The 12500-nt window shown below is 43.7% G+C and overlaps 1 protein-coding gene across 1 annotated transcript in view; it reads right to left on the bottom strand.

Annotated features, from left to right (window-relative positions):
- cdh13 (cadherin 13, H-cadherin (heart)) overlaps positions 1-12500 on the bottom strand; it is a 431894-nt gene that overhangs the window by 326235 nt on the left and 93159 nt on the right. Inside the window, exon 2 of the mRNA XM_048257795.1 lies at positions 1974-2091. Within this exon, the coding sequence (XP_048113752.1) occupies positions 1974-2091 (118 nt within the window). The remainder of the gene's footprint in view (positions 1-1973; positions 2092-12500) is intronic.

Genomic DNA, 12500 nt, shown 5'->3' with positions numbered 1-12500 from the left:
TGTTTGTTTCTGAGGACTTCTCGCTTAGTCTAACAGCAAGATTTGAGTGTGGGCCTTTTTTCCCCCACTGTGTATTATTAGCCTCGAGACAGAGAGATGGAAGTTGAATTACCGTTCACAAAATTACAGTCACTGACAGCCTGATCTACGACCATTTACGAACACAGCATAATCAGCGCCATCATCAAACCGAAGAAAGCGCACAATTTCATTTCATTTTTTTTATCATACCTGAAGCTCATCAGGTAATCAGTGCCTATCTCCGCCCTCCAACGCAATTTGCGGTGCCCACAACTCAACAGCATAATTCAATCACAAGCGCAGTTAAATGGACTTAAAACATTAAAAGGAATCAAAAGTTTAGCGGTCATGAAATAATATAATACATGAAAAGAAGATGTCAACGAGCAGAGAGACTACTTTTGCACAATATAACATATTTAATAGCCAAATCTAGCAGATAGGAAAGTTTAAGTTGATGATGTGAAAGTGAAAGTAAGACATTAGAAAAGCCAACAAAAGTTAAGGTTGCATTTTTGGCATAGCTCTAGGAAGCAAAACTGGTGCTCTGAATACCACTTCTGTTGTCTCTGAAAGTTTCTCTTACTGACACATTTAACCACAATTTGGATTATACCTGCTTTTAAAAGGCAGATATTTTTCAATGCAAAATTGGGGCACACTTTCACAGGCAGTTTTCCTACATACAGTACGTACAGGGGAATACATAATTAGGTGCACACTTCTCCTCCCATCTTTTAGCTGTTTTACGGGAAACTCCCACTTTCCCTTTGACCCTCCCATGAATGCATATGTAAAACACAACCTGCCATTCTGCGCTCCTGCTATACAGGCATTCTGTGGTTTTACCAAAGTGCGGCCAGTTTGTACGTACCATGGCATGTTTTTATGCGCACGTTGAAGGGAAATCACACCTCAATGGGTGCACATGTGTTAGCACTAGAACTGACAAAAATTTTAAAACTACAACTGCCAAGGCGGTCATTTTGACAGTTAGAATTTAAACTCACCACATTTCACCAGCAGAATTATTTAAGTAATTCATTTTTTGGAGGAAAAAAAAAAAAACTGCGGTCAAAATGACCTGTCCAGGTGGTTCTACTGTCATTACATCTAGCCCTGAGAATGTAAACATGCCATTAGGTGTGTGATATTGACACTATATGCAATGTTTGAGTCGTTCACACACATGCACATACACACCCCTGGACCCCCACACACACACACACACACAAACTCACACTGTCACTGCTTGACTTGATCTAAGTGACTACAGGAAGAGAAAGTTTTCAATTAGCGCCGTAGCTGCTGGAGTCAGCCTCTAGTAATATTCACTTAGAAGGCTTTTGTAAACATCCCACAATCAAGGGGAATAATTCATAAGCACAGGCACCATTTTGTTGTTGTTTTGCTGGGGCAGTGCAGCTCTTATTTCCTGTTTCTTTTCATTCTGTTATTTATTTTCTAATGGAGATTTGCATAAATTATAATGCAGGCTCGCCAAGAGTCAGACCATCCCCCTCCCACACACACACACACAGGCTAACTTCTCAGAGTGTCTAAAACCTGCCCTGAGGAATGCCAAAGCACTATGATTTCAACCGACAGAAAACTGACAACATCAGTTTAAAGTGTGTGTGCATGTGTGTGTATGAACATGTTTGTAAACTCAGTCAGTATTCAATATGCATGAGGATATTTGCCTGTAGACAGAACATTCTTCATAATGTATGTGTGATGAACAGAAAAGGGTGTGTGTTTGTGTGTGTGTGTGTGTGTGTGTGTGTGTGTGTGTGTGTGTGTGTGTGTGGGTGGGTGTGTGTGTGTGTGTGTGTGTGTGTGTGTGTGTGTGTGTGTGTGTAAAGACAAAAAATAGAGAGAAAGACAGAGCGAAAGAGGGAGAGAGTGAGATAGAGAGAAAGAGAGAGAGTGAGAGAGGAGTGAGTCCTTACCTTGCAGCAGAGGCTGATCTTTCTGGAAGCCTCCATTGTACTCCACCTGGTATTTCTTCTCCTGGAACCCAGGAACACACTCCCCATTCCCAGCCTGCTCCGCCCCAATCCCCACAGCCTGCAAGAGGAGAGAGAGAGAGAGAGAGAGAGAGGGAGAGAGAGAGAGAGAGAAAAAAGAGCATTTAAATATGCAGTTTTAGATCAACACAGTGTGAAAACAGTGAATTCCTCCTTAAGGTCCCCTAGCTGTGTATGATGTGTATCTGTCTAAAAACTGTGTGCTTGGCCCCTGCAATAGAAAAGCAAAAAAGTGACTTGGGCCCAGCAAGTACACAATTCCAATCGCTCAACAGCACAAGAGCGCTGAAGGAGCAGTGTATTTGATTAGCTGCCAAGTTCAAATATCAACAATCTTTCGCCTGGATGAAGCACTGCCTCTTTGTTGCTCGTTTTTGTTTACCATTCGCCAATCAATCACTATTCAGATGCAGTGCTAGCACATGGAGCGAGAGACTGAGGCATTGTCCAAGTCCAGCACACATTTAGACAATTTGGGTCTGAGGTTATTAGTTCACAGAGCCTTTGGCTGAAGCCCCTTGTTTCAAACGCTGGACTGATGAAAAGCCTCAGTCTGTGTCTGTTCTGTCTGGAGTGAGCTCCAATGCTGAGAGCGATGCTGTATGTCTGCACCATAAAATCTTTGCTTCCAGACACACAGACACAGAAAAAAGAGTTACATGCTAATAGATTCGTCAATGCAATACAGGGAACATGGCAACATTGCCATATACTGCCATCGTAACTATATTATTATATATTTATAAAAGTGTAATACAGGTTGAATGGCACTCGGAGTTAGCTGTTATTAAAGATCCTTTTTCCTTTTCTTCTTTTTCCTGGCTCTTGCACAGCATAAGGCATCTAGTTCAGCTGGATGAATTTTGACAGTAGGGAGAGAGCAAGTCTGACTCGCATGATCAAAGTAAATAGCTTTCCTCCCCTCTGTGAAAAGACAGCTCACACTTTGGTCTGACTTAAAGAGTTAACGGCTTCATTTGCTGACCTTAATGAGAAAGACTGTAATGAGCAAGCTTTGTTTATTTATTTATTTATTTGATTGGTTATTTGTATTAATTCTTCTATGTGTGTACGTTTTTAAGTTGTTTTTGTTGTTGTGGTGAAGCTAATATTGCAGCTCTGCCCAAAGGCTCTTTAGATGAATTAGGCCAATTTTCGGCTGGCCTTTCTCTCGGAGTACACACAACACAATGTTTCCATTAGAAATGAGGGGTAATCTAATCATCCGTGTTTTAAAAGCCAGCAAACAAAGCCAGTGAACATGCCCTTGATCAGATACAACAAGTGTGCAATGTCTGTGTGTGTGTGTGTGTGTGTTTATATGTGTGTGTGTGTGTGTGTGTGTGTGTGTGTGTGTGTCTGTTTTGGGGTGTGGTTTGGGGGGAGGGGGCATGAGAGGGGAGAGTAGAACCAGGTTGAAAGAGAAGAGAGAAGAGAAGAGAGAGATAAGAGGAGGATAATAAAGAACAATGAAGATAGAGAAGTCAAGAGGAGGTGGGGACAAGGAGAAAACAGAGAGAACACAGAGAAGTACTAAGAGGAAGAAAAGAAGACGGGAGTATGAGTTCAGTAAGGAAGAAAGCAGAAGAGGAGACGAAAGCAGAGGAGGAGGAGGAGATACGAGGAGCAGAGAAAGAGAGGAGAGGGTGAATATATTCAGAGAGGAGCAGAGAAAGAGAGGAGAGGATGAATATATTCAGAGAGGAGCAGAGAAAGAGAGGAGAGGGTGAATATATTCAGAGAGGAGGAAAAAGGAAGAGAGGAGAGAGGAGAGAAGTGAATATATTCAGAGAGGAGGAAAAAAAGGAAGACAGAGGAGAGAGAGAGAAAAGAACAGAAGATGAAAACAGGAGAAAAAGAGATGGCAGCCTGTTCTCCTCTCATTGCAAGCTCCTCCTCCTCCTCCTCCTCCTCCCCTCAGGCATCAACAGCCATGTAAGAAGTGGAGAAGCTGAGGAGAAGGGGAGGGGGAAGCCCACACTGCGCTAAAGAACAGACACCGGAGAGGGACAGGAGAAACAACCGCGACCAAAAGAACAGAAGATGACAATTCCACACCGCCCCTCCGCACTCTACACCAGAGGAGAACAATCATCTACTGTGTGTCTCCTTTTGTTTTGAAGTCCACTGTCGTTTTCCCCAAGAAATAGGGTTTGGCAGACAAGGTCAGTACAAAGAACACATCTACTGTGTGTCTCCCTTTTTTGATGCCATGATTATAATATATAAACAGTCATAATTCAAAAAGTAGATACAGCAAACACAACAGATTGTTCTGTTCTGTCAATCTGGCATAGAAAAACTCACTTTGGAAAGAAAAACATTGACCTTTGCAGGGAACCAGACTCAATAGCACTTTGCTTAACCAACACAGGGTGGTTGGTACGCCACTCATGCTAAATTAACCAGACCTGTAATTAGCACTGCATATGTGTACCAAATGTCAAGGAAGCAGGGGGCCACCACTACTAGTGTATGCCGTGTGTGGTGTGTGTGTGTGTGTGTGTGTGTGTGTGTGTGTGTGTGTGCTGTTCTATTGTCAAAATAAATGAGACTTCAAACTGGTAATAACACACTCACACAAACAAACAAACCACACCACTGCAGCCTGTGTATTCCCTGCAGCGAAGAGGCACCACAGCAAGATATATCGAACACAAACACCACCAACCACAAAAGGCTCCAACATTGAGAAGAACACAATCAATAGCATAAGCCTTCAGTTTCACCTAATAAACAAGGGGCCACTGCTTGTCGGGATCTTTTAAGCCAGAGCAGATTTGAATGTGTACCCAGACTCTTATTGTCTCTTAGTGTTGGGGATTCTGGAGTGGAATGGGGACAGGTGCCAGTACTGGCAGAAATGTTGATGCTGGGTGTGGGTGTAGTGCTGCAGATGAAAAGTGACTGCTTCCTCAAGGCCAACGCCCACTGGCTGTGTCTGACGCATGTCAAATGACGCCAACGAAGTTTAGAACTCCATTTCTTTTAACGGAATAAAGCCCACTGGTGGTGTTTGACACCTGTTGACGCCAAAGTTCAGACATTTTCTCTTCACCATCAAATCCATAGATGTGAATGTTGTGGCCAGTGGGCATTGGCCTTTAGACAATGCTTGCACTGGAAGTGAGGATGTTGAGGATGTGCATCTAGAAGTGATGCCCCTCCCATACTTTGAGAAGTTGTGTTTTCACTCTCTAAAAAAACTTGATGCTGAAAAATGTCAGAGATTTAAATGGTCTGAAATGACCAAACCATGACAGTAAGGTTTTGGTTATGATGTCCAAACTTGCCCGATCCGAAGAGCATCCCAGACAAACTTTTTTGAACCCAGGATACTGTTAAAAATGTTGTCATCTAAAAGTGATCCCTCATTTACATTGTCAGATGTGTTATCGAGGAAGTTCCTGACAAGCAGGAAACAGGACGTGATGGGAGCGGAGACAGGAAACAGGACGTGAAGGGAGTGGAGACAGGAAACAGGACGTGAAGGGAGTGGAGACAGGAAACAGGACGTGATGGGAGCGGAGACAGCGGTGGTCATGAGATGGTGTGTCTCTGGTGCAAATTGCCAGCTGTGCTGCCGCTACTGTGTGTTTGTGTGAGTGTGTGAGTGTGTGTGTGTGTGTGTGTGTGTGTGTGTGTGTGTGTGTGTGTGTGTGTGTGTGTGAGTGTGAGTGTGTGTATGCGCGTGTGCGTGTGTGTGCGCGCGTGTGTGTGTGTGTGCATGTGTGTGTGTGTGTGTGTGTGTGTGTGTGTGTGTGTGTGTGTGTGTGTGTGTGTGTGTGTGTGTGTGTGTGTAAATCAGCAGAGGTCTAACCCACAGCTGTTTCCACTCCTCTACCCATTAGGGCGTGCATACGGACGCACTGACAGATGGGAGTCACTGAAAAAGACAGCTCAGGAGGGTGGAAACAGAACAGGTTTTGGCACCAATGCACCTGTGAGTCTAGAGAGAAAGAGAGAGAGACATAGAGAGAGAGAGAGAGAGAGAGAGAGAGAGAGAGAGAGAGAGAGAGCCTGCGAGAGACTGCTAGATGTTGGACATGCTATAAATTATCATCCTCACACCTGTAAACCCACAACAAGATGAGAGTGTGAGTGAGAGTGTGAGGGAAAACTTTCTAGGACAGATGAGAAACTTGCCCACGGCACAATGCCAACGACTGCTTACACTAAGACACGCCGATAATAAAGTGAAAGGCAAAGACAGCAGTGGTGTTGTCTCGTTAGCTGTAGTGGGCATACTGTGATCAACCCCAAATGATCTGTCCTTGCTTATTTTAAGTGGGTATACTGTGATGGTGATGCTTTTGAAGTGGGTATACTGCGTAGTCCTGCGTATCGCGTAGACTACGCCACTGAAAGACAGGACGATAAACCAGAAAGACTAAACTGCAAGGCAGGTGCGAAGAAGAGAAGGCAACTTGGAACAGTAGGGATGCATAGACGCACACAGAGAACCAGACACAGAGAGACACACACTTCCTGTAACAAGTGTTATAGGCTAATGAGTAGCTTCACAGAATGCACACGCATATGTACACACACCCACACACACATACACACACACATGTATGTAACAGGGCAGGACGACAGGGCGACCAGGACCCTGACGCGAAGAGGACGGGTCTTGCTTAGTCCTGATGGGACTTGCTTTCCAAAATGACTGGCGGACAATACATTATCCCGCTTATTACACAGTTACTTGCCAAAACCAGTAAAGAAACTTCACACAATGGTCATTTAAAAATGTCAGGAGTTGCGCGGTAACGTATTACTAGCTGACTTTCACTTTCAATGGAGTTCCATTGTGATAAGGGAACCAACTACTCACGAAATGATATGAAAGAGGTGAATCAGGAGCATAACACCTGTTGCCATTGACAGGGGTCATTATATACTTTGCAGTGGTCATTATACAGATTTAACAGACCTAACTTTTTGCAGCACTCTGAAGAGCCATATAATAAGCACTTGTAAGAGTAGGGACACATACACAGAGGGACACACTCAGAGAGCCACACAGAGATGCACACTTCTGTGGCAAGCCTGCCTCTCTGCTGATCCCCAAATGAGCTTGGGAGTCTGTGAGCGTAGCTCTTCAATGTCTAGCTCAAGCCCTACCCTCTATCTGCCTCTGTGCTCCGCGCTCTGGAGAGACATGAGCTTCATTAGTCCCCAAGTCAATCACTATAAGGGGGTGCAGGCGCGCTCGTGTGTGTGTGTATGTGTGCAAGTGTGGTTTGTGTGTATTTGCATGTGTGTGTGTGTGTGTGTGTGTGTGTGTGTGTGTGTGTGTGTGTGTGTGTGTGTGTGTGTGTGTGTGTGTGTGTGTGTGTGTGTGTGTGCACACGTGCCTGTATGATGGTTCCAGGCTTCTCTGTCAGTGGGGGTGAGATGGCTGTGGGCTGAGGCATATGGATAACACACACACACACACACACACACACACACACACACACACACACACACACACACAGACACACACACACACGCACACGCGCACACACACACGCACACACACATACACACATACACATACACACACACACACACACATACACACACACACACACACAAACACACACACACACACACACACACACACACACACACACACACACATACACACACACACACACACACACACACACACACACACACACACACCACACACACACATAAAACAAAATAATTTCCCAGCAGCAGCGTGGCAGTCAGCCTAATGAGCAGACAGATAAACACTGTGTTTCCAGCCACATTAGGAGAGGCAAACCCAGGGGGTGGGGGGGAGTTGCAGCACTAGGGAGGGGGCTGCACCTCGTCACGCAGTGCCGCATCTGTTTGGACGCCGCACGGTTGGGTATGATGGTGCCGTTTAAACAACATTTCCAGAGCAGTAGGGTTGGGAGGGGGGAGGTGATGCTAGTAATAAAGAGTGTATGGCAGTAGGGCTGGGGGGCAGAGGGGTGGGGGCATCAACTCACATCTGCCCCTTTCCCTCACTCTCTTTCAAATGGGCTTCACAAATGATACAATGCATCGTCATCACCATCCACCCATCCACCCATTCCATCCATTCATCTCTCCATCCTTCTACCTATCTATCTATCTATCTATCTATCTATCTATCTATCTTTTTTTAATTTTTCTCTTTCTGTCTATCTATCCACCTACTTGTCAACCTTATGCCCCTTTTTCTTGTTAGAAGCTTTTTTTTTTTTCTTCCTTCCAGTCTGTTTTGCACTAGACAGAGAGTCTGTGAGAAAGAGAGAGAGAGAAAAGAGACAGAGAGAGTGGAGAGCTGGCAGGCAGGGGGTGCGGATGTGGGTGGTGGCGATGGTGATGGCGGAGGTGAGGATGGCGCAGGTGGGGGGACGGAGAGCCGCGCAGGGCCCAGACTCTGGCTCTGACTGGCAGCATGAGTCACTGGAGAGAAGAGACGGCGGCACAGACATCCACGAGCTTGGAGGACGTTGGGGTGGAGTGGAGGAGCCTGTCTTATTGTCTGTCTGTGTGGGTGAGTCTCTCTCTTTCTCTCTCTTTTTCCCTCCCTCTCTCGGTCTCTCTCTCACTCTCTGTCTGTATGTGTGCGTGTGTGTGTGTGTGTGTGTGTGTGTGTGTGTGTGTGTGTGTATGTGTGTGTGTACATACCAGAGGTGGAAAAAGTACGAAAATATTGTACTCAGGTAAAAGTACCAATACCTTGATGAAATATTATTCAAGTACAAGTTAAAATACCGATCTGAAAATGTACTCAAGTAAAAGTAAAAAGTAGTTCATTTAAAATGTACTTTAAGTACAAGTTACTTAGTTACTTTTTTTTTTTTTTTGTACCAGAACAACTAGTTTTACCAGAGACTTTCTAATGAGGAGATACAGCACTCAAAAATCCTCCATAGTAGGCCCAATGCATGGGGTTAGTTTGTAACGCCAATATGGCAGTTGTTTACACATATCACAACCCTTCCATGGCAAAACGTCGACATGTGAATACATTGAGCCAATCATGTGGTGTGTTGTAAAATACATTGAGCCAATCAAGTGGTGTGCTGTGAAGACATCGCGCCAATCATCTGTTGTGATCTCGCTGCTGGAGCAAGATTGGTGTCGTGAAGGCTTACGCACACGCATTTCTGCCGAAATAGATGCAACGATAAGTGCCCAAAAAAGTGTTGCAATATGGCCACCGAAAGTGGAGGTAATTGCCTGATAAGGACATTGAGAAATGGAGATCTATGTGAAAAATCAACGGAGTTCTCCTTTAAGTTTGAGCAGTAGTTGATTTTCAAAGTTAGTTGCACTCATCCTTGGGTCGCTTTTGCAGTGAACAGTAATCCAGCACAACAGGCTTGTGCAAAATTCCAGAATTGAATTGAAACTGGCTCTTAAATTCCAATTCAATTTCTTGAATGTCTCTTTCATTTCAATTGAGGTAGCAAACAGGAAGCAGAATTGCAAAGGCTGAGGCAGGCAGGCCAATGTTGAGTTGCAGAGAGTTTTTTTTTATATTTGGAAACGAGCAGAAGGTTCAGCAGATTAAAAGGTGTCAAACTGGAGGGGGAAAGTGGGAAGTATAGGGCCCCAATGGAGGAGAGGGCCCTTGAAAAGTGGAATACAGGGGGCACAACATTTTCACCAGGCATTAGTAATAACTCCACACATAAAAAATCCAAACAACATCCATTAGTAATAACTCCACACATAAAAAATCCAAACAACTCCATAAGTAGAGTCATGTGTAATGAAGTGGAATAACAGGGAAAAAGTATTGAACACGCTAAGAAAAAGCACTAAGGCAAGGAAAGGGAAGGAACGAGCTGGAATCTGTAAGTAGTTAGAGAGTAGTTATCCTTTCTATCTGTGCAAATTAATATAAGCTTGGTTAGTAGCCTACATATCGATGGGCTATAAAAAGGTTTTTATTACCAATGTGTCACACAAGAAACATTTCATGATGGATAAAAAGCAAAAAGCTCTCCCAAGACCTTTGCAACCTTATTGTTGCAAAAACATATCAATGAAACTGGTTACAGATGCATTTCAAAATCTTCCAGTAAGCAGCATGGGGAGCCATTATCTGCAAGTGGAAGAAACATCACTGCATCATCAACCGGCCTTGCACAGGATCTCCTCGCATATATTTCTGACCAGGGAGTCAGAAGGATAGTAAATTCCAAGAGCCAAGGACCACTTTCGAAAGCTCCAAAAAGACTTGAAGGCAGCCAATTCAATTCAATTCAATTAAACAGTTCTGGAAGTAACTAAAGATCAGGATTCACAAGAGGGACCCCTGGAATCTGTTTAGAACAATGGGCCAAAATCACACCTGATACTGCGACATAAGTTTTGTCATACAGGAAATGTATTGAAGCTGTCATTACAAACAAAGGCTTCCACAAAGTATTGAAGAAATTTCAGTAGGAACGTTCAATACTTTTTTGTGTCATTTCACTTTATTACACATAACTCTTATGTTTGGATTTTTATATGTGTGTTAATATAATGTGTGGTGAAAATTTTCGCTAAGTTTCGAAAGTTTAGGCTAATTACTGAAAAACAAATTTGAAAAACAAACTGAAAAACAAAAAAGCGTTCAATACTTATTTCCACCATATTATTTTACCTGAATATTTTAACTTACAAATGAAATGTCAAAATGAATGTCAGACCTAAATGTAAAGTTTGACTGACTGGATTTTTGTATACAAAAAACCTAGTGAAAACTGTCTGTTAACTACCGAGTCAATGAAGTTGGGTCATGATAGTCTGTCATTTTTAAAAAGTGGGTCCCCAGAAAAAAAAGTTTGAAAACACTGGTCTAAGGTCTCTCCCTTGCTAAAGAGCTAAATGGTTTACCACCTGCACGATTCATAAGGTAGCCTAGTCTATCTTTTGTTTATTTAGTTGAGCATAAGCTAGTGAACCGCTAATTGTTGTGCTGTTGGTGCAATGACTTTCTCCAAGAAAGCCAAGTAAGGTTACTAAAACAAAGGCCAAAACAGGAAAAAGAGAGACATCAACATGAGGGGGAAACAACTGCTAATAAACTTCTTTCCAAAGAAAGGTGAGCACAAACGTCAAAACACGCTAAATCCCACGGTGTTTGCTTGAATATCTCCGCAATCATTGGTGCTAAAATCGAACTGAGACAACCCATTGGAATAGCGGAAAATACACAATAGGTTAGGCTAATCTGATGCATCGTGATCCAGCTCCATCTCTATCACTTTCAGAAAGACTGCATGGCGCCAGCTTGATTCATGTTCTGTTGTAGGCTGCATGCTGATCATTATCACTAGGCTAGTGGTTTAGGGCGATTTTTTTTTTTTCTGTTTTCGTTAGTCTTAACTTTTTTTACTCAAGTAACGGATGGGATTTTTGATGTAGCTGGTACAATACTTCACTCAAAATGTAATCAAGTAAAATTTAAAATACCGATTTTATAAACTACTTAAAAATACAAAATACACAGAAAAACTACTCAATACAGTAACGTGAGTAAATGTATTTCGTTACTTTCCACCTCTGGTACATACACATCACTAAAAAGCTCTGCAAGAGAAAGTAATTAAAAGTATCCAAAGTATCTACTTCACTTAGTGTTTTTTTTTTGTAAGACGTTCAGTAAGAACTTATTTGTGCAGGGGATGTGTGTGTGTGTGTGTGTGTGTGTGTGTGTGTGTGTGTGTGTGTGTGTGTGTGTGTTTGTTTGTTTGTTTGTGTTTACTATATGTGTATGTGAGTGTGTGTGCCAATGAAAACAAGGAGTGGGTAACAGCTGTCGAATTTGATGCCTCTACAGTGGATTTTCTTTGTATGTGTCTATGTTTCTCTGTGTCTGTTTTATCCATCAGTCTCTGTGTGTGTGTGTGTGTGTGTGTGTGTGTGTGTGTGTGTGTGTGTGTGTGTGTGTGTGTGGCGCGCTCTCTGATGTGTGTGTATGCGCTGGTCCCCATTTGAAGTGACAGAAGGGAGAAACCCTCTTCATCCTCACTCATAGCCTTCATCTGCTGGATCCCCACTGCTGCTGTTCCTGCTGCTGCTGCTGCCGGAGCCCCAACTCCCCAGCTCTGGTGCTGGAAAGGCCACCTGCTGTTTCCCCCATGGACCAGAAGCCTCCCATTGCCCACAGATCCCTCTCTCTCTCATCCAGCCCAAAAGCTGCAGCAATACACACACACACACACACACACACACACACTCACACACACACTCTCTCTCTCTCTCTCTCTCTCTCTCTCTCTCTCTCTCACACACACACACACACACACACACACACACACACTCACCACACACACACCCCTCTCTTCCACACCAGACACCACCCAAGCTACTTCATCCTGCCAAAGCTTCTGTGCCACAATCCCTCCCACACAGCCACACAGATCCCTCCTCTTAGCCTGGCCTCACACACACACACACACACACACACGCACACACACA

Source organism: Alosa alosa, chromosome 11 (assembly GCF_017589495.1).
Source record: "Alosa alosa isolate M-15738 ecotype Scorff River chromosome 11, AALO_Geno_1.1, whole genome shotgun sequence".
NCBI classification, from domain to species: Eukaryota; Metazoa; Chordata; class Actinopteri; order Clupeiformes; family Clupeidae; genus Alosa; species Alosa alosa.
Note: the sequence above shows the minus strand (reverse complement) of the source record. Positions and strands in the feature narration are given on the sequence as shown.